Source organism: Cryptotermes secundus, unplaced genomic scaffold (genome assembly GCF_002891405.2).
Source record: "Cryptotermes secundus unplaced genomic scaffold, Csec_1.0 scaffold572, whole genome shotgun sequence".
In the NCBI taxonomy this organism is placed as follows: domain Eukaryota; kingdom Metazoa; phylum Arthropoda; class Insecta; order Blattodea; family Kalotermitidae; genus Cryptotermes; species Cryptotermes secundus.
In genome coordinates this window covers 1-27764 of record NW_019725849.1, presented here as the reverse complement: position 1 = coordinate 27764, position 27764 = coordinate 1, and the positions used below count along the sequence as shown (strand labels likewise).

The 27764-nt window shown below is 40.9% G+C and overlaps 2 protein-coding genes across 2 annotated transcripts; one reads left to right on the top strand and one right to left on the bottom strand.

Annotated features, from left to right (window-relative positions):
- The first annotated feature begins 1450 nt into the window (after positions 1 to 1450).
- LOC111863754 (PHD finger protein 21A) lies at positions 1451 to 14037 on the top strand. Its single transcript, XM_033751204.1, has 7 exons — positions 1451 to 1601; positions 1686 to 1846; positions 3810 to 3922; positions 5281 to 5542; positions 6943 to 7059; positions 10991 to 11094; positions 13156 to 14037. The coding sequence occupies exons 1-7, from the start codon at positions 1543 to 1545 to the stop codon at positions 13276 to 13278; spliced, it is 939 nt and encodes a 312-aa protein (XP_033607095.1). The 5' UTR covers positions 1451 to 1542; the 3' UTR covers positions 13279 to 14037.
- Positions 14038 to 21225: 7188 nt separating this feature from the next.
- LOC111863744 (zinc finger protein 239) lies at positions 21226 to 27190 on the bottom strand. The gene is made up of 4 exons (XM_023850329.1): positions 27127 to 27190; positions 26031 to 26248; positions 25261 to 25428; positions 21226 to 22457 (listed from the first exon to the last, which is right to left on the bottom strand). Exons 2-4 carry the CDS (start codon positions 26031 to 26033, stop codon positions 21639 to 21641), a joined length of 990 nt encoding a protein of 329 aa, XP_023706097.1. The 5' UTR covers positions 26034 to 26248; positions 27127 to 27190; the 3' UTR covers positions 21226 to 21638.
- Between the last annotated feature and the right edge of the window lie 574 nt (positions 27191 to 27764).

Sequence of the window (27764 nt, the reverse complement as noted above, 5' to 3'; positions counted from 1 at the left end):
GGTTTCTGCTTTTGGTCCCAAGTGTAAGTCTGTGTCAGAAAGCTTGGGTTTCTACTGTTGGACCCAAGTTCAAGTTTGTGACAAAGCTTTGGGTTTCTACTTTTGGTCCCAAGTGTAAGTTTGTGTCAGAAAGCTTAGGTTTCTGCTTTTGGTCCCAAGTGTAAGTCTGTGTCAGAAAGCTTTGGGTTTCTTTTGTTGGTCCCAAGTGTAAGTCCGTGTCAGAAAGATTGGGTGGTTCAATAATTATTGCCATCAAACTGAAAGCTAAAGACAGAAATGCAGGTTAAAGGTATGTAGATGTACCACCATGCAAAATGTCAGAATCTGATACTGAATGGTATTATTCATGATAGAGAATTAACCTTTTCATTGCTTTACAGCAATGCAGTAGTGACAACAAATTGGCCTCCTCATAGGCCAAATTGAGGTGGCTTGTTGCTAGCAAGTACCATGCAGTGCCACATATGAAACTGTTGAGAAAACTTTCAGTATCATATGCTGGCCATAAAACTTCAGTCCTGCAAAACCTTGAAGCCCAGCAGCAGTGGGGATGATATATCTGGCATAGTAGAAGTTAAGGGGTTGATATGATACAGATATTTATGACTCTCTATCCTGATGTTTCGTGGCAGACACATAAGCCAGTGCTATATTGAAGCCACAGAAAGAAGTTCCATTGATAGATTTCAAGGCTTCCCCATTCCTTCCTACTATTGTGTTCCCCTCCAGCCCTCCTGGTCAGTGTAAACAAATGTGAAATGTTGGGTAGTACACTGGAAAGGGAAGCAAAACAGCTTGAAGGAACTATAGAGGGATCAATTCACAGGTCTGCCTTCCATATATTTGTGTAAATTTTGTTTTCTTTTAATTTGAAGTTCCAGTAAAGTGAAATGGATTACTGAGCTATGAAGTCTTAGCTGAGTTCAGATTGTCAGCAGTGACATTGAGATTTTTGTCTTTATTCATTCATCAGTAATCTGCCAGACGACACATCCACAGTCTCTTCCAAAACAGTTCCTCCACTTAATGCGATCTTCTGTTTTTGGAAAGAGACTATCCAGGAAAAGTGATAATGTGGTAGTTTTTCCATTTGCTTTCCACATCGCAGTACTCTGGTCACGCCTGAAGCTATATGAACTTGAACCATCTGAAGCATCATTTGCTCTGTGCTTCAAGTCGCTGCTGATGACGCTGCTTCCGGTGTCAGTTTTTGGTGTCTCTCTTTGTCTGATGCCTACCCTTTACCTGTCCAGCAAGGGAGGCCCTGCCAGTAGCTACGCTACCGCTGGTATAGCTCTCAGGGTCCTTGACATACTCAAACCCCCTCACCACGATAAGGTGGAGACACCAACGAATGTCTGTGTACCATAGGACACATCCATTGGGTGGTCATGACCTAGTACTGGGGTTAAGAATGTGCTGCTTTGTGGGGAATGTCACTGAAGCTGCTGACATTGGGTTGTGTTATAGAAACGACTTGTTCAGCAGCTAAGAAAGGAGCTGGAAGCAAATTCAACCAACAGTACACTCAATGCGAAGAGCATGGCCCTGTCCCTGGGAATCAGTAGCAGCTCGAAGAGCCGGGAGAGGCTTCCCTGCACGTGAGTAAAGAATTTCATTCTCATGATGTGTCTGACACACTTGCCAGAGATGACTGGTGTCATGCAGTAACTCTCTTGCTGCAGGCCTGTACGCCCTTCTTCAGTGTCATCCACCTCCTCCTCAACAACGTCTGAAGACTCGGAGGACTCGCAGAGGGAGCGTGATGAAGTAGTGGCCAAGTGCTGCAGTGGTATGGAGGGAGACCCCAGCCTGGCCATGAAGTTGCAGTTCATGAGTGCAGTTGGTGAGTGTCCACTATTACATTCATTGCACAAGCCAGAAATAATAACATTGAAGACAAAGTCATTGCATGCCAGATCAGCAAAGGTCACAACCTGACCTCTCAGAATTGAATGATTTTCTTTGGGATTGTAGTCCCATTGGAGATCAGTATTCCTGCCAAATTTTACTGCATTGTGGTTGCAGGATTTTGGAGAGCAGACACCCAAAGTTGTCAAATTCGTTTTTTGGATACAAGTTGTTTGAGGGAAAGTGGCATGACTTCTGCTGTAATTGAGATAAGCTGATTTTATGCTCCCATCAAAGCTACTGAATTCCCAACATGTTTTCATGTATTTGTGACTAGACATGGGGTTTGGATTGATAATTGGATTAACTGGACTCTTATGACTTGTAACTACAAATCGTTGTAACACTATCACTAATCTCCATACTTTACAAATCACTACTGCAAACATTAAAGCTGTGGTGTCTTCACTAGGCATTGCTAGGTAGCAGCTCCCAATGGTAGGTATACTTCGTCTGTGCTCACGTCCTCGCTGGATGGCAGCTAACATTCAACTGCAACTAACTCATGACATCCTACTGGTGATAAACCTTTGGTGTCTTCACCAGGCATTGCTAGGTAGCAGCTCCCAACAATAGGTCTGTGCTCACGTCCTTGCTGGATGGCAGCTAACATTCAACTGCAACTAACTCATGACATCCTACTGGTGACTCAGGTTCTGCCTGAGGGCCTTGTTCAGTATTTTGTTGCCTTCCAGAAGTAGCTGCTCTTATTTCTTGCCCTGATATGCACAGGCAGATTCTTCGCTAATCAGATGCTCGGGTAGTCTGATGAAGGCCATTTTGTGGCCATCTCTTTGATGGAATCACATATAGGCTAAGGAACAAAAATGCCGATCTAGTCATAATTACTAATTGCATGACAAGTCAGTTACAACCAATTGATGTGTCAGTTAACAAACCATTCAAGCATCTAATCCTGGCTGAATTAAGACAACTCTATATTGACACCTAGTGGCAAAGTATAAAGACCATTGGCATCAATAATAGTGGAGTGGATATCAAAAGCTTTAGGAAGAAGTACCAGGTAATATTATTCTAAAATCATTTTTAAAGTACTCTTTGATGCTGAATGTGGAATGCAAGATGACATTCTTTGGGATGATAGTGAACAAAGTGGTGAGGGTGCTTCACATTCAGAAAATGAAAGCTTGACTGAAGTATCATTGGATGAACTATCTGATTAAATAAAAGAGAGAATTGAATATGCATATGTAACATGTTGCGGAACGGAGACCCCCTCCCTACCCAGCAGCAACGTGGCGACTCAAGCCACAGGGGCGTGGCGGTAACGANCCTCCGCGGTGACGTCACGCGGTGACACGGAACGGCTTCCTACTGTGACGTGGCGCGTACCAGGCACCACGGCGGATATATAAGGAATTGCACCGCAGCTAGGAGTTCAGTGCTAGTGTGGCTACCGCAGAGTTCAGAGTTGTACGGTAACCGTTATACCGTGGATATCGCCGAGTCGAGTTGTACTGAGTCAGTTGTATTCTGGCATTTGGAGTGTAATATTTGTGATACTGCAGATAGCAGTAATCGTCAGATTGTAATATTGAGTGATTGTGAGAGCGGATGTGAAATAAAGTTCGCTATATAAAATACGGCGAGAAGTTATTTGTCGCGTCATACCCCCGATACGCGACATGCATATAGTGAAAATTTTAAATTTCCATTTCATTCTCACATATTTTCCGTTACTTTTTGCTTTAAATTTGTTCTAAATATTTTGTTATTTTAACTGATGTGTTGTAAATAAACTCATTGAAATAAATACATCTTTATAATTTTTTCCTAAACCCCTCATTTAAAAATTGGATGCGTCTTATGTTCAAAGTAATATGGTATTATACAATCTGCCAGAGAGGCTTGGAGTGCTTATTGCTTGTATGTTGTAGGTTTGGTGACCCGAGAGGTTCTGTCTGAATTACAGAACCGCCGAGTGGAGAGGAAGAGGCGTAGCACTGCAAACCACACACAGTTTGTGTATGGGAGTTTCTGGGAAATATCAGTAAGTTTCATTACCTGCAGTTTGTGTCATATGCTCCTAGAAGTGAGCCAAAGGCTGACATGATTTAAACAAAGGGGAAAATATGTCTGAAAAACGATTTCAGCCATTTTTAGGAGAACTCTGTCACATACTGGGGAAACCACAAGGAAGAGACTGGTTAGAAGACACAGAATTAAATAGACCAATAATACAGATTGTTTTAGAAAGAATGTCAATTTTATTTGTTAATATTATCACATGTTTCAGTGGGTATAGATGGGTTTTGGATTAATAACTATATATATTGGACACTTTTATAGCCCATGACTACATTTTACAGATCACTATTACAGACTAATGTCCTCAAGTCATGTTGCTTGGTAGCAGCTACCAACAATGCAGCATCCTTGACTTCCATGTCCAACGGCTCCTGTCCCCACTGGCCGACACCTTTCATCTGCAACTCCCTAGCTGAACTAACTGGCTTCCAAGTGCTGACCTCCAACTTAAGCTGTGAGTTCTCAACTGAGTCACTTGTCCCAGTGGCCCTTAGGACAGACCTAACAGAAAACACCACTTCCCACGATTCCTCTATTGTTTCATGATGTCACTGTTGGCATGGACCCACAGAGAATACCATTCCAAGCAGTGCTTCCATTGGTTACATCGCATGGCATGACATATTCCATTATTGCATCACTGATTATTATGTCACAGCCTAGTAGTGGATGCCTCTTCTTATTAACTTATTCCATCTTACAGCAGACATGCAACACTATTTCTGTACAGCAATGAGTGTGTCGAAGTTGGACTCAGTATCAGCACCATTCACAACTCTGCTTATATTGAAGTGATGTTTTACTTCACTGAAGATCTCGGTACTCACAAAAAGTACAGAAAGCAGATGTACCCCATGCAAGGTCACAACAGTGCTTACTGCAAACTGTGCTCTTAACACAAACCCAGAAGGGGTAGTCCATTGTGATAAATGAGGACTTCACATAGAATCATCCCCCCCACCTTCCAGTCCACTGGTCAGTAAATGGGACATTTAGAGCTCAGAGGACAGTGTCACAAAACTGTAATGGTGTGCAATTCTACTGAAACATAAGGTTCACTATCATATCCAGGTAAATTCCAAAGGTTATTTTATCCTACACAGAAATTGGGCTGATCATGAATTAACCCTGTGTGTTCACTTAGGGCTGCTTGAACATGCTCACTTGCTTGTATGGGTTTTCACACCCTGAAATTCTGCAGTTCTGATGTTTCTGATCCACAGTACTGCTTGTGGGAAAGGTGGCGTTGCCTTTCAAAGGAATGCTGTTGAGGCATCTCGCATTTACATAATTATATTACTCAGTACATACTGATTTCAGAAGCGAAAGAAGAACAGCTACCTCACATCGGGGGTACCACCCCCGACACGCCAGCTGACCCGCAGTTTGAGGGCTGAGCCCCATCGTGAGGAGAAACCTCCACTGCCTTCAGTACAGGAGAGTACAGCTGGTCCCCAGCAGAGGACAGCATTGCCACAGACGACTGCAGCAGGATCACTGTCACTTCGAATTCCAGGGTTGCCAGCCTCACTCACAATAGAGAGGATACAGAGAGCTGTGTGTGTGATGTGCAGGAAGCCAGGTGAGTGGGTTGGATTCAGCTGGCTACTATGAATGGTGAAGGGTGGGTAGTTTCTGGAGCCGCTGAGCACCTCTCAGTTGTTGCATCATGTTTATTGGTGTCCCTGTACATATCATTTGACCTCACTGTACAAAATATCTAGGTCAAGCCTTGACCTCGAATGACAGTACTGTTCAGATTGGTACTGACACATGTAATACAGTGTGTCTGATGTGTTTACCACATACAGTAAAATTCCATTTTAATGTTCTCATTATTGTATTTAGTGAATATTTTTCCTGATTAATTTTGATTTATCAAATAACCTGCATTTAGTGTAAGACATTTCTGATCTTCCAGAACTCAGGTATCAATTTATTGCAATTTTGGTTGAGAGAACAATCAGTATTCACATTGTCCCTCTGCCAGAAACTGTTACACACAACCTTAATATTTGGCAAGTGATGTCACATTCTGAACATGCACTAAAGTGACATTGCTTGTGGTATTATACTTTCTTTGAATCTTGACCAAGGTTCTTCAATGTTTATTTCTTATGTTATTAATTTTTTTAGAAATGAATTCGATATTGCCGATGTAACTATATTTATTTGTGTTGAAATAGTTTCTTGAACTCTTTACATAAATAAAGATAAAGCTGTCCATGTAACAGGCTGAGGGCCCGTAGGGGTCGAGGCTCCCACATCTAGACAGTTTGCTATGAGATTGTCAGCCTTATGCACCAGCCACCGTTTACACATTTCTGTTAGAGGATGAGTTGACCCCAGGGCCATAGTTTGGCTGGAAGAATTAAGTCAATCGAAATTCCAGTGACCTTTTTGGGAATTGAACCCACAACCATCTGTTGTAGAATAGTGCATCAGCCAACTACACTACTATATGCCCCATGGTAAACATAGATGGCATATTAACCATAATATCAGCAATTGTGCTAATGCTAGTATCCATAGTAATGAGAGAAACCAAATTACCCACAGTAAGAGATTTTAGAGCTACATGAAATCTACATACATTCAAATGCCAGGGTGTAGAGAATGCATTTGGCAGCTATGCTGTATGGCACAGATTGCAGCTTTCCAGTCTTGTATATCAGTGCTGTATCAGCTGCCATGTTTTATTTGTTGTGAAGTAATAGAATTATTATTATTATTATAGGGAGTTGAAGAAGTTGTGGTTGTAATCTATTTCGAGACATTATCAGTGCCTTCGAAGAGACCTGAACTGGATACCTTGCAAATACAGGACAAAAGTGTTAACTGGTTGGTCACAGAATGTTAACAGACACACATGTTTTGGATGAAAGCCTTCTGCATATGTAAATTTACTGACTTCACAATGACACAGCTGTCAGATGTCTTGGCTCCCTGTGTAACTATTAATTTGCTGTTTGTTTATGCCAGGTAACTTGAATGTATGCAGTGGCTGCAGTGCACAGTACCACATGGGCTGTGCAGCGGATGGTGACCAATGTCCACAGTGCAGTGTTAAGCAGATCAGCTCCATCAGCAGCCTGAAGGGTAAGGACTGCTATCTATAATGTACCTGATTGTTAGTTTCCGTCATGGGAAGGTTGGAGCAGAAGTGTTGAAGTTGCACTGCTGTTTTCCACATTTGGTTTCATGTAGAAAATAGAATGTGTTCAGCTATTGTTAAGATTGGCCTTAAAGTCAGATCCTGAATTCTGGTTTTTGAGTGTATGCCTGGTCAGATCAGTATGTAGATTTTTATGTTCGTAGATAAAACTTTGAGCGGGTAAAAAATCCCAGGACCTTTGCTGAGAGCAGTGTTAATAATCTGTAGGTCCCATCTACTGTCATTTGCAACCACACTTCCCCCTTCACTCACCTTACACTCACTTCACCTGACTCACAAAGTTGGGTTAACTGGACGCAGGTTCTCTCAATGAGTCACCTAACAATGACTTTATGGTACTGTTGTACAGTTTCTTTGGAAGAACTGAGGAGAACCTCAGAATGACTCCATTACAAGGATAGATTGTTGTATGGATGTCAGTTGTGGGCTGATGTAGAGATATTGTATTTCAGCATCCTGTTGCGCTGGTTAACGAGTGAATTTCCAGGGGGCAGTCTTCAAGGTACAAGTTCTTGTCCCCATAGACTGTTGGTGTGCTATGTTGTCACTTTTATAAATGGTACTTCTGTGGCATGTTTATACCTTTAAAGGTCATCATTTGGTAGGTACTTTTATATAATTACTGCATGGTACTGAGCTGCTACATATGAGTGACACCCATATAGCCATAACCAAATGTTTGAAATGCTACACTAGTTTCACACCAGATAGCAGCACATAATTGAAACACAACACTGGTATCACTTATAGTTCGTTATCCAGAGAGAGGAGAAAATGAACAACCACTGATCAGCAAATATTATAAAGAGGTAACCCCTCTAGTGAAGCACAATAGACCACTGTAGGTCGCAGTACAAGGGCTGAGGAGGCCTACCCCTCATACATTCATTCATAACCCCTCTCGGTCATTTAATCCAATCAGGGAACTGTGCCCTAGCCTTCAGCTACACATACAATAGCCTCTTCTATGAGGCCAGGGTATCCTTCAATGAGGGAAGACAAATAGAGGAAGCAGAGGATCACAACGAGGAGTTCAAAACAATTTTCCAAGAAAAAATGAGAANCTACAACCGCCAAAATGGATGGAATATCAAAGGCATAGCAACAACCCCTTGTTATGATAACTCGTAACGTTGAACTTACTGCAGCTGACCTCACCNCAGAAATAAATATATTAGCTGGAAATTCAGGATAGCTAAGATGGTGTCAGCTTTCACAGTGGAAGCACTAACAATTGGCAGAACACTAGAAATCATGGAAAACGTATACTCAGAGCAAAATTTCATTATTTTCTTGGACTCAGAAAGCATGCTAAAGGAATTAGTAACTCATCTACAATGAGGAACAAATTGAATATTACTCAGATCCTTAAAGACAAAATAGAAAGACTGGAATCGTGTTGAAAATAAATCTAATTTTATTGGATCCCGGGGCACTGTAGAGTTGAACTTAATGAGAGAGCTGAATTTGGGGCAAAGCAATCAATTAAAGAAGGCAGATATAGTCAACTGTTATTACCAGTGGCAGACGTTAAAGCCCAGTGGAAAAAGCCAATTTCTGTCAAAACACCAAAAGGGACAGAGGAGAAAGGTACTAGAGGAATTGCTTGTCTCTATGGTTGCGCAGGATAAAAATGGACCATTGTGCCTTCGTATCAGTAAGCCGTATGAGAGGAGGCCATTCCAATCTTAAAGCAAGCTTAAGTAGATTTAACTTTGTGCCCACGGCCGAATGCGAATGTGGTGATGGGCTGCAACCGGAGGAACATATCTTCTGGGACTCTAAACTGTACGAGGACCAAGGGGCAACAATGATGAGCATTTTATCTGAGAACAGCAAAAACGAATACCCAAAGTCAGTTACAGAGCTCTTAAGGCTAGAGGAAAAATGGTTTGTGCAAGGCGTCTGTTACATCATAAACAAAATTCCTAAATTTATTAACAAAAAAATAAAAAGAAGTATATGCACAAAATATTAACAGTATGTGTTTAGTAATAGTAATAGAGTTAATTTAAGAGAGATGTTAAAAAATTGTAGGGTGACTGCTGTGATAGAATAAAATGTTTATAAGAATGTGCTGTAGAGGGCAGGATGGGCATTGCCTAGGCCTTTTTTGTACATACATGGATTTTTTTTCTTCAGATAAAACCAGTGTCAAGCATGCAGCACTCTCAGTAACTGTCCACCTTCATAAATACCGCACATAAGTACAAATACAGAAAATAACACATATACATTAACTAATAAACATGACTAATCTTATGATGGTATATATTCACAATATAATGCGTCATACTGAATGTAGATATTGCACACAACACAGCTGCTCCATACCACAAGACTCCGCACACAATCCGAGCACCTGTGGCGTGCTGGAAACACAGAGTATTAGTGGAAAAGGAATAAGTTTTAACTAATTCCAACAAAACTGAACAATAATAAGAGCTAATTTTAACCAATTTTTATAACAGTTAACTAGATAAAGCAGTACAGTGCAGCAGTTACATAAAAGTATTATCACATGTATCAGTGACTATAGACAGGATTTGGATTGGTAATTGGATTTATTAACCACTTAACAGATTGTAACTACAAGTAACTAGAGCGTTATTGCTAATTGACATACTTCACAATCCACTACAGCATGCACCAAGCCTTCTCAGTTTGCTGTATCTTCACTAGTTGCTGCCTGGAAACATCTTCCAGTTCTGTAGCTTCCTCAGCGTCCATGTCCATGTCACACAACTAACTGAACTCTGGACTTGTCCTGCTTATAACACCTCAGCAAGAACTGCATAGAAAACACCAGTTCCAGCAGTCCTGCCATTGAATCATGCAGCTGTTGCACGGACCACGTAGAGAACACTGCTCTCCAGTTAATTCATTGGTGCATGTTGGGAATCTGTTGCCTAGCACTGGGCATTGTTTACAGAGTCATTGCTTAGTAATGGGTCTAAATGCTACAGTTGCTACCTGATGATGACCTTATAAGGTTCAGATGTGCTACAGCAGTAACATCTACAAAACTGACAGTGTAGAGCATCAACTGTCTATGAACACAACAAGAACTTACACTTTGAAGACTGTCCCTACAAAATGAATCATAATATACAAATAGTTCAATTGTTTCTGTTCTTGGGACATGACATGTAGTCATTATGCAGGGTGCAACTGAAAGGTGCAACAAACTTCAAGCATGAGTTCCACATACCAAAACAAGAGAAAATGTCCATATCAGCATGTGCCTGGAACACATTTAATTTGTGATTTACAGCTGAAGGAATACTGTACATGCATGATGGTGCTGTGGCACGCCATAGCCATGCTGTGATAAATGTTCTCAGTTGCTTCTGTCATGTGTGATGGACAGGTACGGGATGACCCACTGCATGGCCCCCATGCCTGCCAGATTTTAATCTGGAGACACCTAAAAATCCTTGTGTGTGCAGTTTCTGTTGACAATGAAGAGGTATTTCACCATTGCAGTGTTGATGCCTGTCAGACTCTCCACAACTGCCCCAGCATATATGAATGGGTGCGGCATTCCATGATGAGGTGTGTTGAGATGTCCATTGAGGAGCACTTGCTGTAAATGTACTCTTTCATCTTTAACCCACAAATTAAATGATTCTGGGCACATGTTATGAACATTTTTTTTTTTTGTTCTGTTATGTGGAACTTGTGCCCGAAGTTTGTCCGTACCTTTCAGATACACTCTGTATAGTCATGTCAGTGTTATACCCCAGAAGATAGATCTCTTCATAACCACCAATGTGAGAGCTTCAAATCTGACATTTTCTGTTCTTATTTGTATACACCAGGATGCGGCAGTTATAGTTCTCATTGCTATTACAGAGCGAGAGGCAGAGAAGCAGAAGCTGGCAAGTCATAACAGTGAGCTCAACTTTGAGAAGGATGCACTGGAGAAGAGGGCTGCTGAGCTCACTGCTGCTCTTGCGGTAAATGTTACACCTACAGAGCTTGTTGGCAGTTAGTAGCATTGTTTTTTATGCATCTGAAAGTCTCATGCTGTAATTTTAAAACGGAAACCTCCAAGAGGATCTCTGTCGACCATGTTGTGGGAAGGAGGCATAGTTTTACTGGCAACAGTTGGTATAGTGTTGAGACTGTTAACAGGAAGAATAATGGTCTGTTCCATGATAATTATAATTAATTATAATTGTAGTAATACGTGCACAGGTCCTCACTGAAGATCCTATTTAAAATGGTTTCCAAGTGGCCTTCAAAAGTAATGACATTAATATCCCACCTAATAGGAGCAATTTTGAAGACATATCGACATTGTACCAATTTAATAGGTTCTTCTCAGATTATATTATGTATATATAGAAATGAATGACAGAGTAGACTCATAAATCAGATGTGTCAGAGCACTTACCAGTGGTCCATAGTGACCTTTTCCATCCATCAAGCTCGTAGTGTGGTCTTTATATATGAAGTTACATATAGTGAGCACGCATGTTTAATTTTATGAAGTTGGTGAAGGTAAACTGGATTGTATATTGTAACAAAATTCCGGAATCATACAGAAATGAACTCGTTGCTTCAAACTGTCCTGCTCGTAACATTTCAGCCTGGACCACATAGAAAACACCCTGATTTCCATTGTTGTAGTCCAAGTGTTGCAGCTGCCTAGCAACAGGAACATGTTTACTGAGACCATCTCACAGTCATTGCATAGCAGTGGCTGTGCACACTACAGTATTGTTGATATTTTAGTGACTAGACACAGGGTTTGGATTGAATATTGAAGTTACTGAATGCTTATTAACATGTAACTACTTATCTACACACACTGCAAATATGCTTGATGTCTTCCCAGTCTGCTGTATCTTCACTAGTTATTGCACTGGAGGTCACGACCCTCTGGCTGCCCCTGTCTTTTACAGGGACAACACAGCCCCCATGTGGTTCCAGTTAAACCCGTGATTGAGCACTAGCTGAGGCTGCAGCCCACTGAGACTGGGACTCCCCCACCAGCCTGTCTTGATGGTCAGATTACTCACTCCCACCAATACCCATCTTTAGTCTCATTGCCAGTGGACTCTCACCAGAGCCCCTGGGAGACTCTGGCTACCTCTTCACACCAACACAAGAGCAGAACACAGAGGGAGACAGATCCAGCTTGCAGGAGTGGCAGCAGGGACACTCCAGCCACCTGTGACACTTTCTGCAGTGATAGGAGATCTTACACCACTAGTACCAGTTGGATCCATGACCAAGAGCAGTTCCCCACTCCTAGGCTTTCCAGTCATTCTTCCTCATGGTCAGATTACTCATTCCCATCACCAGATCTCTTTCGAACTTCCCTTAAGTGGGCAGCTTACTCGATCTCTGAAAGATTTGGCTATTACCATGGCAGCAGAAGACACAGTAACCCAAACTTTCTGATGCAGAAAGACCTCACTGCAGCAACAGGAAACCACACAGCAGGGACCTGCAGTGTAAGGGAGAAATTTTCTTTCGCCAGAATACTGACAATGGGGAAACCCCTGGTCCACCTATGTTGTTTGCCAGCAGGCTGGACTCACATCCAAGCTCCAGAGCGAGCCTTCCTCCTCTTGGCTGCTGCTTCTGGTAGCCAGTCCAGTTCTTGGTGGTCAGGTTGCTTGCCTCCAATGAGAGAAGGCCTGACTGTCACTGGACCCTCATTGCAGCCCCTGGGATTTTGACTGCTGCAGGGAAATCTGTCAGTCCACCCTTCCCCCACAGAGCCTCTGATTTGGAGGAAAAGTTAGCTTACAATGTGATGTCACCTTGTAGCACACCATTCACCATGCTCCCTTAATGCTCTGCAGGCACTGGCCTGGTAGCTCACATCTTACCTTAGGGCAGAACCAGGTCAGCCAGGACAATCTGTCTGACTAAAGGCAGGCCATTTACATGCCATTACCTTGAGGAGGCAGGTGGAGTGACTTGGTCCCTGATAAATGAACATTAAAATATTAAGTAACCTCCTTCACTCGTGTTTCTTAACTGATGGAAATGTTTTGTTGTAGGCTCAAACTGCAAGCCAGAAGGAACTTTTGAAATCAGAAGAAACAACCAGGAAGTCAATTCAGCGACTGCATGACTTTGTGACTTTAATCAAGTCAGCTCCGTCACCTCCACCCCCATCTTGAGACTTACTGTAATGTTGCACTGCCACTCTTTTATACTTTTATAAAATATTGTAAGTGCTTGGGTGTCTCTCACCAGAATGCATCATCAGTTTGTATGGGATCAGCACATCTATGCAGAATTGGTTATGTGATTTGTAAAAAAATTTCTCTTTGCTGCTTTTAGTGGAATAATGAGTTTTGAACTTCCTTTATCTTGGGCTGAATTCACTGGAACTTCCTGAAGTCCGCATAATTTTTTCTACAAATAGTTTGCAGTGGACTTGAGTATGCCTCATATTTAGGACTGGCAGAGACTGGATTTCGCAACCAGATGGTGCATGAATCTTGACAGCTGCTGTGGATGGAATAACTGACATAATTGTAGAGATGTTTATTGGATGTTTCTTGTTCATGGGTATGAGAATGGAAGTCCTGGCAGCAATTTTAGATGTGTACTTTATTTTAAATGCATCCATGTGATAAGAGAAGTGTGTCAGATTTGTAAATGAAGCATCATGAAAATAACATATTTTTGTTAGTATCTTATACTTTTAGAATGTAACCACAGCAATTTTTCATTTTCATGCTGGGCAGTCGGTATAGCGACTGGCTATGGGCTGGACAAGGGAGGGGTTGGAGTTCAGGTCCCGGTAGGGTCAAGAATTTTCTCTTCTCGTCATCCAGACTGGGTCTGCGGCCCACTGAGCCTCCTGTCCAATGGGTAATGGGGACTCTTTCCCCAGGAGTAAAGTGGCTGGGGTGTGAAGTTGACCACTCGCCTCCAACTAGTGCTGAGGTCAAGAAAACGTGTCTACTCGTATACATCCACTCCCTCATATGTCTGCATGGCTTAGTGCTTAATTAGTTAAGCACAGGGACAACTTTACCTTTTTTATTTATTGCTAGTGGGGTGGGACTAAGTCCCTTCTACTGCAGCCACTTCTGGCCTATTGTACCAGCCCCAGATAATAGGTGAGGGTGATTGTGGAGCAGTTGGTGGAATGAAGATTGGCAGGGGAAACCAAAGTACTCGGAGAAAACCTGCCCCCAGTGCCACTTTGTCCACCACAAATCCCACTTGACCAGACCCAGGATCAAACTTGGGCCGCCACGCTGGGAAGCCAGCAACTAACCACTTGAACTATGGCGTAGCCCTTACCTTTACCTTACTTTTAAGATAATCACAAAAAGTAATTTGATACTAAATTTGCAAGTATGTTCATAATTCAGACAGTAGCTCTGCAGCAATTATTGTTATCAAATGTATGTATTAACCTTTCCTGTTCTGATTCCTTTAGGTGACTAAGAATACAGTAGTGTCAAAGGACCATATACAGTGTATCTTAATTACATACCTTAATACAAGGTGCTATCGGAAAGCACCTGGACTAGGTCAAAAAAGAAATGCTGGCTTAACGTACTCAATTTTGGCTGCCATCTCCTTCAAAATAGTCTCCTTCGGAACACACAGCAATCTCATCATTCTTTCCATGCTTCAAAAGCACCGTTGAAGTCATTTTCCTTAATGCTGTTGAGTACTGTTTGTACCCTTTGGATGTCAGACACCATTTCAGAGCATTGGCCTTTCAATTTCATTTTCAATTTGGGAAACAAAGCAAAATCATAGGGGGGCTAATTCCGGTGAGTAGGGAGGATGGGGAATGATAACCATGTTGTTGTTAGTCACAAACTCTGGTTTTCAGGGATGTGTGGGCGGGCACATTGTCATGATGGAGCCAGTTGTAGTGGTGCCAAAGTTCTGGTCTTTTTTGGTGCACATTTTCTCAAGCATCTCAAAATGTCACAGTAAGTCAGAGTTGACTGTAGTGTTAGGAGGAACAAATTCACGGTGAACAGTCTCCTTCACATTGGAAAAAAACAATGAGCGTGCTTTTTGTTGAACTCCAGACCTGCCATGCCTTTTTTGCTCTCGGTGATTGTGGGCCGTTCCACTGTGACAATTGTTGCTTATTTTCTGGATAAATCCAACTTTTGTCACCCATTATGACCTAGAGATAAAAGTTGGGTCTTCGTTAGCCTTCTCTCATAGCTCAAGACACACGTTTACATGCCACTGCTTTTTGATCATTTATTAAGAGTCATGGAACGGACTTCACATCAGTATGGTGCATGTTCATATTTTCTTTTAAAATCTCTTGGCAAACTCCATAACTGATCGCAGTGGTGTCTGCAAGCTCATGGATTGTTCAGTGATGTTCTTCACGGATGAGTTCTCATATTTTTTCAACATTTTCTGTTGTTTTGCTGGTGCTTGGTTGCCCTGAACATTTGTCATCTTAACTGACACTCAACCGGTCCTGAAACGCAAATGCCATTCAAAAACCGCTGTCCAGCTTAAAGAATGTTATCCAAAAGCCTCACAAAGCATTTCAAGTGTTTTAGTAGCAGATTTACCGAGCTTTGTGCAAACCTTGATGCAGACACATTGCTTGATTTTGCCATCCATTGCAAACAAAATGAAACACTAAGTCAAAAAAGCACTTGTGTAAAAACAATGCGTGTTCACAGCGTGGTGTCATGTGGCTGACTGATGCAATAGGTATGAGGAAGTGTGACCTTGGCTTCCCTTCTCATCTTTCACCGAGGCAATTACAACAATAACAGTCAGGGAACTTTCCAATAGCACCTCGTATAAGTAATATGTTCTCCATATATAGGCAAGCAAAAATGTTCATATGGATATGTGGTTTAAACCACTTTGTTAGTGAGATATGGCAACTAGAGGCAGCACTGCAAAACAGATGAAGCCAGCATTCAGCGTACAGACACCTGCAAGGCCACTAATATTTTTGTTCTGGTATTCAGGGGGGCATACAGTAGTGTAGTTGGTTTAGGCACTATGCTACAAGCCGGAAGGTTGCAGGTTCAAGTCCCGGTGAGGTCATTGGATTTTTTCATTTGACCTAATCCTTCCAGCCACACTATGGCCTTGGGGTTGACTCAACCTCCAACAGAAATGAATACCAGGAATTAATTAAATACTTTTCCTGGGGAGTAAAGCACGGCCAGCGCGTAAGGCTGACAACCTTACCGCCATCTTTGAGCCGATTGTCTAGATAAATGGGGACCCTCAACGTCTCAGAACCCTATGGGCCTTCACGGCCTGGTATTCAATACAGTAGACATGTTATGTATCAAACAGTGGTGCAGAATGTGGGGTATTCATTCACCGAACTGACAAATATTACTGTATGGAGAAGCATAGCCACGGCACATCCATAAGCTGTAAAATGACAAGTGATGGCATCCAAATCCCAGGACATAAATTTCTCTGGAACATCATCAGCGAGGGACAGGTCCTGTGTAGCCCAGTATGACACACTGGTAGACCCTGAAGTCACACAAGCGCCAATGGGGAAGGTGATGTTCTGCATGCCATAGAACAATCCCCTGGTACTACCAGGCGGTTAGCCCTTTGTTTTTCCCTAATAATTGTGATGACAGTGTTGCATGATAAGCTATTGTATGCATTTTACATACAATATGTTTCAGCCCTGCAGCTGCTACTGGATTTTGGGCGTTGAAAAGCATTCTCCGATTGTTGCCAAAAAAGTTACTCTTTCTTATGCATATTGTATAAATAAGTTTCCCACTTCCTCACATAGTGGTTCTGCATTATAAAATCATTCCTTCTTGTAACACTTCACATACCTCCACTGTCTCCGTTGTCGTAAAACAGCTGGAACCACAAAACCACCTCTTATTATTCCATTTGTAAGATTCACATTTTTGCTACAGTTTTCAGTTATTTTACTCTGTTGACTAGAGGGATAGAAAAGTGAATGTATGGGAATTCAAGAGACCGGAGAGGAAATTCATTGTTTCATATATCAGTCCTAATCCTTCCACTGCAACTGCAAGAAATATCGCCTTTTCTATGGTGGCAACAAAACGCTTGCATTGTAGCTAAGATACAGAGTGTATTCAGTTTTCTGTGAGCGCACAGTACATTTGAATATCGTAGTTTCATTTCATCATACAATGGCAATGAAATGTCATTTGGAAGATTATGAAATTGAAAGGCAGATGAAGTGCAAGAAATGTGATGCGGGACTGTGCATTCGCAGGTGCTTCGACGAGTACCATAAAAAGGTGAGATCCAGTTAGATGACGAGTGGGGGGGGGTTATCCTATATATGCATCAAGCAGATTAAAAAAAGGTATGTACACTGAATTTTACTACATTTAAAAATAATTCTTTAGAATTGTGCGTGCACTTCTACTAGCTGCGTTTAAATGCCCGAGTGCATGAATATGTGTACTTTGACTACCCGTGTGAAGGTGGGGCTGAATACCTCCACCGTGACCCTGCAAGTCGTAGGAGGCGACGAAAAGGGAAGTCTCGAATCTGAGACAGTCCCAACGGACTTGGACCCGAGAAAAACTGCGCTGGCAAGGGCCAGCAGCATGTACAGAAGACAGACCTGTCCTCTTGTTAGAGAGGGTGCCCCAGAAGAACAATACCGTAACTATCAAACAGTAATAAATATCTGGTTGTGAGCCCCAGGAGTGTGCTCGACACCAAGATTTACTGACTGACTGGCCGTCAGTCGCAACGTGATTTTGACTTTGACTTATGTGTACTTTGGCCTCAATGACTGTACCTTTCAGTGTACCAATATGTGCACTTCAGATATTAAACATTAATGAAAACTACTGCTCCTAAATCCATTAGCACACACAGTGTGATCCATTGACATGTGTTAGAAGCCGAAATTTTACCGTGAAACAAATTCTGCTCCTTGCCATTCGGGCAGTATACTTTATAAAATTCAGTGCTTTAAATTAAAGAATGTTCAGCAAGCCTTGCTTTGAAATGAATGCTGAATGAACACAATTGTTGCTTCATACCGAGGTCAGGTAGTTTTTCCTAGAGCAAAATCTTAAAATGCATACATGACTTGCATGAATAATTGTTTTTTTTTAGTAAAAAATTAAAAATGTGAATGAAACTTCGTTTTGAGTCAAAATGCGTAATTGGCAGATATGTACATATTTGATGTGTTGAATTAACTGAGTAATTCCCATCAATGACACAATACATCATAAATTTATATGAAAAAATTAAATATTTTAAAATGAAGGTAAATTTGTGGTTGCCAAAATTCAAAGGAAAGATTTACGTGTTTCCAATTCTGGTTGATCACCTAGGAGACAGGAACAGTGGCACAGGCTTCGATGAAAACTTACTACCATAAAGTGCCTTTGCTCAGTCTGAAAGAAGAACTCTCAAGATATTTCCCACATGTACAATGAACTTTTTCCTCTGGCTAAATCTCCCTGAACATTTAACATTGATGAAATACTAGAAATTGCCCAAGAAGAATTTATGGCAGTAAAAAAATGACAAGGGCATCAAAACAGAGTTTTCTTTGTTTTTGGATTTGTAGGCTCTGATTATCCAGTACTTGTTACTTCTGCTGTCTCCAGTACCCTAAGAGTGTAGAGATGTTTAATGTGTTCTTTCTTCAGTTAGTCCAAGGATCAAGAAGCTTGCAGCAGTAAAACAAGTGCAACCTTCTCATCAGGTGAGTTTTAATATTACATTGTTATGCTTTAAGTTTTTAATAAAAATATTATAGCAGAATCTGAATAATTCATGCATTTTAGTGTACTTTCTTGTATAAATGTATATATATATATATATAGTTTATTTTATTTTTGCTTTGAGGGACTGTTTTACAAAGTCCCACCAGGTGAATTCCAGTATAGTACGTGTGACCCCTCTTCCTTCCACATTTTCTCCAAATCATTATTCACTAAGTGCCATATTATTTTCTGCTAAATTGTCAGAGATATTGACAGTTGTCATTAAACAAAGAAGTTTATACAGGAAGCAGATACTGCAGTCATTAAGACTAATGAGTGGTCTGTTAACCTCTGACTCTAATGCACTATGAGGATGATTGCTGATATTGGCTACAAGAACATCTTCTGGGCAACAATCCCTACTCAGAATTTGATATTTCTCCACCTGTTCTCTTCACAGGTCATGATAGGGAAACCCCTATGATGCTCCTGGCAGCATTTTCATTATGGAGTGAGTGGAAATGTTCTGCACATGTCTGTGGTTTCATTGCTAGATGTCTGTTGCACGATGTCAAATGTGCTGCATGCAGGGAATGCCAGATATCTCAACTGATGTTACCAACAAGCATCTTCACGTAAGTCTAGCAATACAGTGATACAGAAGTCTCTCAGTTATCCTTCTGAGAAGAGACCGAGGTGACTCATCTAATTCAGTTGAGCACCATATTACTAGCTGCCATCAAGTACAGCGCTGATTTTGACTGGATTAATTCTACCGGTTCAGTTGAGCATCAGTGATTGTAGATGGTGCTGTATCTGGCATTACAAGAATTTATATTCCTTGGTGTAATCAGGAATGACATAATTGGACCGGAAGAAAAGTGGCTGCCTAGAGTTGTGTGATTTTATGGGCGACATATATTACAAACATGTTTCTTCTTCTTCTTCTTCTTCTTCTTTTTTTTTACACGTGTAACTTTTGATGAATTGCAGATATTTTCAAAGACACCACATAGTGTCACATCTCAGAAGACAGTAGTCTTCATATATACAAGTATACAGTCATTGCTGCGAGAACTCTTAAATGTCAGACTGTTGAACAACTTTTCCCAGCTAATGGAATGTGTGAAATGAGACTGATTGAGCCATGTCAAATGCTTACTTTTATATCGAAACGTATTATACAATGTAATCTTATTGGGCAGTCAGCTGTATCAATGGCAAGTTGGTGCCTGACATTTCAGAGACTGTCTCTGTTTAAGTCAAGATGGGTTCATGTAGTGAGCAGTGTATGCGCATGGAGTACTGATAACAGACTGCGTGAGGAACGGTGGGAGTCTTCTGATGGTGACTGATGTCCTGTCCCCACATGGTCCAGACTGAGATGGACGAGAGCAGTGTGTTTAAATACTGCATGTGAATTTAACACTCATCATCTCCCAGTGATGGAGACAAAGGCAGTCTCATCAAACTCCAACTCTACATTGACACAGCTGATTGCTCGAGAGGAACTCGTATATTGTCACCAGGAAAGCTTCAAATCATATGTGGAGTAAGTAGGATTTGAAGTTCTCACAGTAGTAATTACAAAGAATTCTAGCTACTGGGATATAAAGCCCTATTGTCCACTGAAAGTCAACTGACATCTCGTAGGAGCGTGTCGCCTCCATTTTCATGGGTGAAGAGCAAACTAAGTTAAAAACCAGAGCTCTGTTTGCCTGCTTCATGATTGTTTCCTGTTTGGCTTACAACAAGTTAGAACCTTTCATGTATTGAACAATTTCCTCTGTATTACAGTTTCAGAGTTATTAATTCATATGATAAGTGGGAGTGATAATCAGGAAGAAGATATTGTGGAAGTCAAATGCTAGTAAATCTTTTCACCAACTGGATTACCGGGTCCATTATCCTTTCACAATGTCTGTATACGATCAGGGGTATGTAGGAAGAATCAACAGTGTTCATTCTCTAAGTTTGCTATGTAACAAGTATTTGTGAAGTGACCATTTCTTGGTAAGTGAATACAGAACAGCTGAAATGATACACCTGAACCATCTGGCAGTTTCATGTGGCACAAATTCTGCTTTGCAATCAGTCCCTCAGCATTCTGTCCAGTCAAAGAAATGGGTAATGAGCAGACTTTTGGAAGTATGCATTAAGGAGCACAAACACAAACTGACGCTAGGTCTGCTTGAAAGAAGAACATAGATGATAATGGAGAGTACATGATGAATGATGTTCCAGTGATTGAGACTAGCTCTTTCTAACAGACCCAGCTGAGTAGGTCTATCCTGCCCCATCCACCCGAGGACGGAGACAGATCCAGTCTCTGAAACGTTGCGGTTTTTTGTCTTATATATACCAGACGATGGACAGAGTCCAAAATAAGCCTAATAGTTCTGTACAGCATACACCATCATCAGAATCCTTTCAATTTTATTTGCAGAATTAAGTTTACAAGATGTCAATCAGTTTCAGTAACTACTCTGCTAATCATTAGCTTCCACAGTTGAACTAAACTTCACAACTGTAGGCAAATGTCATGTCTGTTTACTCTTTATACAGGATCTGATACACATTCAAAAATCAATATTAAACAGATATTGATATGCACTGACTTTCTGTGCCATGGAACTCAGTTCACTTCCCATGTCAGTCAGAAAGCTTAGCAACTGTAACCAACTCCAGTATTTTGTGGCACCCTACAGAGAATAAAACTGTGTGACTTATGAAAAGCAACTCTGTGGCTTGCTACAAGTCACATACTGCCCCTTTAGTTTAAACCCATCTCTACAGCTCTTAAGATGTACTATATGCATCCCTATGTGAGTTCATGTGTCTTCAGATGACTGTGATGACTGACTATGCATGCGTTGATGTCTCCTGAGACTATTCTGGTGACCGAATGACATATTACACACCTCACAGGAAAATGGCTGCTCCCCAGTATGTGTGCGTTGATGTCTCTTCAGATTACTCGAAGCAGTGAATGTCGTATTGCACACCTCACAGGAAAATGGCTGCTCCCCACTATGTATGCGTTGATGTCTCTTCAGATTACTCTGAATACTGAATGACATATTGCACACATCACAACTAAATGGCTGCTCCCCACTATGTACACGGTGATGTCGCTTGAGACTATTCTGATGACTGAATGACATATTGCACACATAACAGCAAAATGGCTGCTCTCCACTATGTGTGCGTTGATGTCTCTTCAGATTACACTGAACACGGAATGACTTGCTGCACACATCACAACTAAATGGCTGCTCCCCACTATGTACACGTTGATGTCTCTTGAGACTATTCTGATGACTGAATAACATATTACACACATGACAGCAAAATGGCTGCTCCCTACTATGTACGCGTTGATGTCTCTTCAGATAACTCTGAACACTGAATGACTTATTGCAAACATCACAGCTAAATGGCCGTTCCACGCTGTGTACGTGTTTATGTTCCTTTAGAGTTCTGTGCTGATTGAATAACTTACCACACACATCACAACAAAATCGCTGCTCTCCACTATGCACGCTTGGATGCCTCTTCGGATTACCCCTGTCATTGAATGATTTATCACACTCATCATGAGAATATTGCTGCTCATCACCAAGTACAGGTTCAAGTTCATTCAAAGTGCTCTGGAAAATCAAAGGAAATAACATGAAAAATCCTAGTAGAAAGAGAAATGAGTTTTAAACTCCAGTGCTATGAGAAGTTAAGTGGGTAGGCATGAGAGGGGAGACAGAAAGTGCACATGCCCTTATGTGTGTGCGCGCGTATCTGTGAGCCCATCAGCATGTATGGGTCTTCATGAGGCAATAGAAGTTAAGTTGCAGTATCATTATTTAACAAATTACAAAATTAAATAAAATTTTGCATTTGTAAGGATGAATAGGTGTCTGATTAACAGTGGATAGGATCAAAAAAGGAAATAACAATAACTGCCGAGTTAAGAAATGACAGATTGCATGGGCAGGAGATTTGGACAAAATGGTACATACACTCCTGATGGGAACCATTTTCTCTTGGGAAATTCGCAGTCCACTGAAGTAATCCTCGGAAATGTGGGGCATTCTGGCATATATAGTTTTTCGCTGATTTTGCCCTGTATATGCAGGGAAATGGATAACAAAGGCTCAGACTACAAAGAACGTGTTTACAGTATGTGTCATATGATTGTCATGTTGCAGAAGGTGGTGTACTCAATCAGGTTGGAAAGGTCAGATGTTCAGTTGTTAAGATTCCACTGAGAGAGGGCATTCTTTCCTTCTCATGCAAATTGTTTCACTCACTCAGCAACCTCTTGAGCTGCACGAAGTCTAGCACTAGTGGCATTACTTGATGACTTTATTCTGTCGGCAAATGTAGATCTTGTTTGTTGTATTTTGCATTGCTCATCCTCTACTGTCTTATCCTTGTTTCTCCAACCCAACAGATTCATACAAGCATGCTACTTTTAATTACAAAATGTCATTTTACAAATTCTTATGGGACACTTTAGTTGTCATACTTATGTTGATGTTTAAGTAACAAACGCCATCAGGTGTAAATAACATGTAGTTGTTACAATCTTATTTATTAGATAAAATTCGTCTTACATGTTTCAGTTCTATTGGGTGACCATGAGTGGCTTATATGTTAGAGAGCTGATTGGTTAGTATACCTTCATTCTTAGTATTAACATGTATTTAGACAACATTTAAAACCCTAAGTAGCTGAGAGTGTAGTGAGTGCTTTGCCTAAGTATAATTGCTGATGGTGTGTGTAATTTTATAGATTTTTGGCTTCTGTAAGTGTTCCTCTTTTCTAAGCAGACTTTGTGCAGAACGTGACTGATGCCTCATTGCCTTGCAGTCTGCAAACATAACATGGTGTAATCAGTTATTTTTCTTTAGCCTGTGAAGGGGGGGGGTCACCAAATTTATTATGAGTTTTTCATTCCTGTCCATCATTTGCTATTGTGTGCCATGTGCAGTGCTGCCGCTGTGGTCACTGTATGGGGTGGTACTGGCAGGAAGATCTGTGATGTGTGTTACACTGTCCAAATACTATATTGAATAGAACATTTTTTGTCTTCAGTTTGTTCACCTATGAGTAAATTTATCTTTTTGTTTTTGTATATGTACACGAAATTTAGGGGCACGTAGTAGCGTAGTTGGCTGAGGCACTATGGTACAAGCCGGAAGGTCCCGGGTAGGATTCCTGATGAGGTCACTGGATTTTTCAATTGACCTAATCCTTCCAGCCGCACTATGTCCCTGGGGTCGACTCAGCCTCTAACAGAAATGAGTACAGGAATCTTGGGCACTGAAGGGTGGCTGGCACATAAGGCTAACAACCTCACTGCCATCTGTGAGCTGACTGTCTATAAAATGAGGGAGCCTTAATGTCTTACAACCATATGGACCTCCACAGCCTGTTACAGGGATAGCTTTACTTTTTTTTCTACATGCAGAAATTTTCTTTGACACTGATTAATAGACCCTTTTTTGTGTGTGCTTGATTACATCCATTTTCCATGAGAGAATGCCATTTCCTCAGTGTTGTTTTCTATACATCTTACATGGTCTGTGTATCTAAAGTTTTGTGATTGCGTTGTTTTGTGTGTTGAGTAAATAACACAGCAAGCCACGAACAAACATGGACGTTACCAAGAATCTCCTTCTCAAGATAGACAGGCGGCACAAGTTCAGCCCCCTCCAAGAAAGACGATAGGAGAAGTGACACGAACCTGCATGGTTTATAAATTTTAACTTAACAAAAGTTTTTAAAAAACTTCAGAAGTTTTAATACCAGGAAGGCTGCTGTGATTGTGAAAAGTTGAATATTGTGTACATTGTGTATCTCAGGCATTATGTGTGTATGTAATTTAGCACTCAGAACACCTATTGTAATAGTGGTTTCCGAATAAGTATTGATGTTCCCTCTGAAGATGATCTGTAAGGATCTAAACATGTAAGGGTGCTGAGTTTTCAAGTGGTAAAATTTAAATAGTCACACTGGACAGAGTTGTTTTTGTTTTTGTAATTGTTAGTGTGACTGACCAGAATGAAGCAAATCAAATTCAGTTTACACAGTATTTAATTTCAACTATATTAGAGCTATTTAAAAGAAAATGGGAGTGGTACATCACAAGCAATACTCAATGACCTACAACTGTCTTAAGAGACAGCTATTGCCATCTAAAACCTAGTTGCAGTGAATTGAGCACTAGCCAATCACAGGCTATGACCTAGCCATTGCTTAGCATTGGCTGGTTCCTTACCTGTGATTGGCTAGCTCTCGATTCACTGTGGATGGTTCCCACAAGCTCATCAAATCCAGTCAGCAGCAGGAGTTTCATGTGCAGAGATATAAAGCTGTAAACCAGAAAGACAACCAGCATTTCTGCATATTTGTGAGATATACCTAACAGTGGACATGCAGAGACATACATCTCACCTCAGGTTCAGCCTTTATTTCCACAAATGTTATTGGGACAAGTTCCTCTTCTTTTTCTGTGTCTGAAACTTCCTCAGCTTTTATATTCATGGCCTGATCTGCATCATCAGATATTGGGTATGTCTCACCACATGAATTCAGTACATATTTCTCTGAAGTTGTATAATTCTGTAAAACCATCAATCAAGGCTGTAAACCCCATTACATGCAACAAGCATGGGCTCTATTCTGTGTGGCTGTTTTTCATTACATCTAACCTATAACAACTGTTTTGTACAGATTTCTTCTCTACAGCTTTCAGAATCAGTATAAAGTATAATGTTCATGGCATAGTGACCGTCCTGAGAAAGTAATGGTCACTACCTAAAAGTTAATTAGTGTTCACACATGGCCATCATGGCTCTGTATCCTGAACCAAACAAGCCCAGTGCAAACCCTCCAAAATTATTTCTTTAAAATCTACCTCAATATTATCCATTCATTTGCACACAGGTTTCCAAAGTTGTCTATTTTTTTCATGTTTTCTGCTCAAATATTTGTATGAATTTCTCATTCTCGCATGTTCTATGTGATGTACCTATATCACTCCTTTAATTGATCACTCTCCTACACAGTACACCAGACTGTAGTAATGTGTACAACCATGTATAAGAAAAAACTCATTAGATGGATTATGAAAACTAACAAGCTTAAATGTTTAGTTTCATTGACCATGATAGTTTACAAATGATGATAAATCTCTTCTGTGCACACAAACACAAAGCACTCACCATGCTTTCTCACAGCAGGAAATATTTCTTCAACTCACTGCAGTACAATTCTTGGAATGCTTGTTGCAAGAGAACATATTTTTCTTTCTAACCTTGCAACTTGCCTGTCACATGACATTTTGTGGGCTGTAAAGGAATTCCCTTAGAAGATTCCTAGTGATATAAAATCTTATTTCCAATAAATGTATCAGTATATAACTGGGAATAGTTGCCAAAATCTGTAAGGAAACATAACAATTATGACTGTTCTCACAGCAGAGTCTAAGCTCATTGTCTTATGAGGTGTTGTGTAGTCTGAGATCGTAACTTGAGTTTTGAAAGCAGTTGGGTTCACCCATTTTGCATGAACCTAATGCTACCAAAACATTGGTAACCAAGTAATAGATTACATCTTGTTACAACACAGACACAGTAAACCTAATCTACAGATTTATATTGCACGACTATATTTGTATGCATTACAACTTCAATCAGACCACCCTAAACCATCACATCTCACGACTTACTCGATAAGTTGCAGTTATATGTGTAAAGGGGGAGAAAGGGCATAAATTGTGAACATATCTAGATGCTAAAGGATTCTGTTGATGGTGGATCCCACTCGGAATTAATGGGAATTTTGGACTTTATCCATCGTCCGGTATTTTAAAGCACGCAACGTTATGGAATCTTGATGTTTCCGTCCTCAGGTGAGAGGAGACTAGGAAAAGCTAACCTCAGTCACTGGGCGTCCAGTGATTGAGGTTAGCTTTTTCTGACTCCCAAAGGAATCTCTCCCACACACCAGAGGACAGAAGCATGTCCAGTTTCTGAAACGCTGTTCTCTAGTTTTCTGAATACCGGAAGATGGCCAAAGTTCAAAAACCAATCTAAGAGAAACATTACACTCGGCAAGAGGGCAGACTTTTTATGTTGCAATTGAAACTGTCAACAGCGAAATAGAACCAACTCTAAAATGTGCTTGCTTCTGATAGGCTGAATAAAAATTTGTATCAATAGAACGTCTTTCGTGTGCACGTAATAATTTCCTACAGAACACCCAGATTACATACATAAACATAAGTTACATGCCTCAAAAACCAAACAGCAAAATCACCTGCACACCACTCTCCGGCTTCTGTTGGTTCTGTGATTAGTACAGCGTTTGCCCACTGCGAAGCAGCACCACCAAGAAAATCATAACCACAAGAACCACAAGAATATTTACGGAAAAAGTATGTTGTATATGTTATGGATCATGTAATTTCGTAAAGTCTGATAAACAGTAATCCGTTTATCCTGCCCAGTGTGGTTAGAATATCACGTGACGTAAGAGACTACGAAGGGAAATTTTCATATCTTCAAGGTTACGTGTACAATACATTGATTTTGTGCTGGGATCTCTTGACAGGTTTCATCACGATTCGCTTCTGCATGCCTGGGCAAAACGACATGCAAAAGCCGTTTTTTTTTGGGGGGGGGGAATCCTCCAACATTTTTTGTGGGTAATTTTACGTTGCGGTCAGCATCTTGATTGCATAGCGTAGATTGGTAGGATGATTTATGGATTGGAAAGGATCAGGAAGGAAGCAATTGTGGCCTGAGAGACGTACTATCTAGGCATTAGCTTTAAGGGGTTGAAGAAAACCACGAATAACCTTTGTCGTGATAGTTGATGGACGACGCAGGGTGCCCATACTGGCAGCACTGCAGATACCTAGAATTTCTTGTTATGGACTGCAAGGCTGAAGTAGA

Excerpts from the sequence above, each read along its gene's own strand:
- LOC111863744 (XM_023850329.1), bottom strand. Across the intron at positions 22,458-25,260 it reads AAATAAAGGCTGAACCTGAG|AGCACTTTGAATGAACTTGA; the intron begins GTGAGATGTATG and ends TTGATTTTCCAG.
- LOC111863754 (XM_033751204.1), top strand. The coding sequence starts at position 1,543 with ATGGCCCTGTCCCTGGGAATCAGTAGCAGCTCGAAGAGCCGGGAGAGG. Across the intron at positions 7,060-10,990 it reads CTCCATCAGCAGCCTGAAGG|AGCGAGAGGCAGAGAAGCAG; the intron begins GTAAGGACTGCT and ends TTGCTATTACAG. Across the intron at positions 11,095-13,155 it reads AGCTCACTGCTGCTCTTGCG|GCTCAAACTGCAAGCCAGAA; the intron begins GTAAATGTTACA and ends GTTTTGTTGTAG.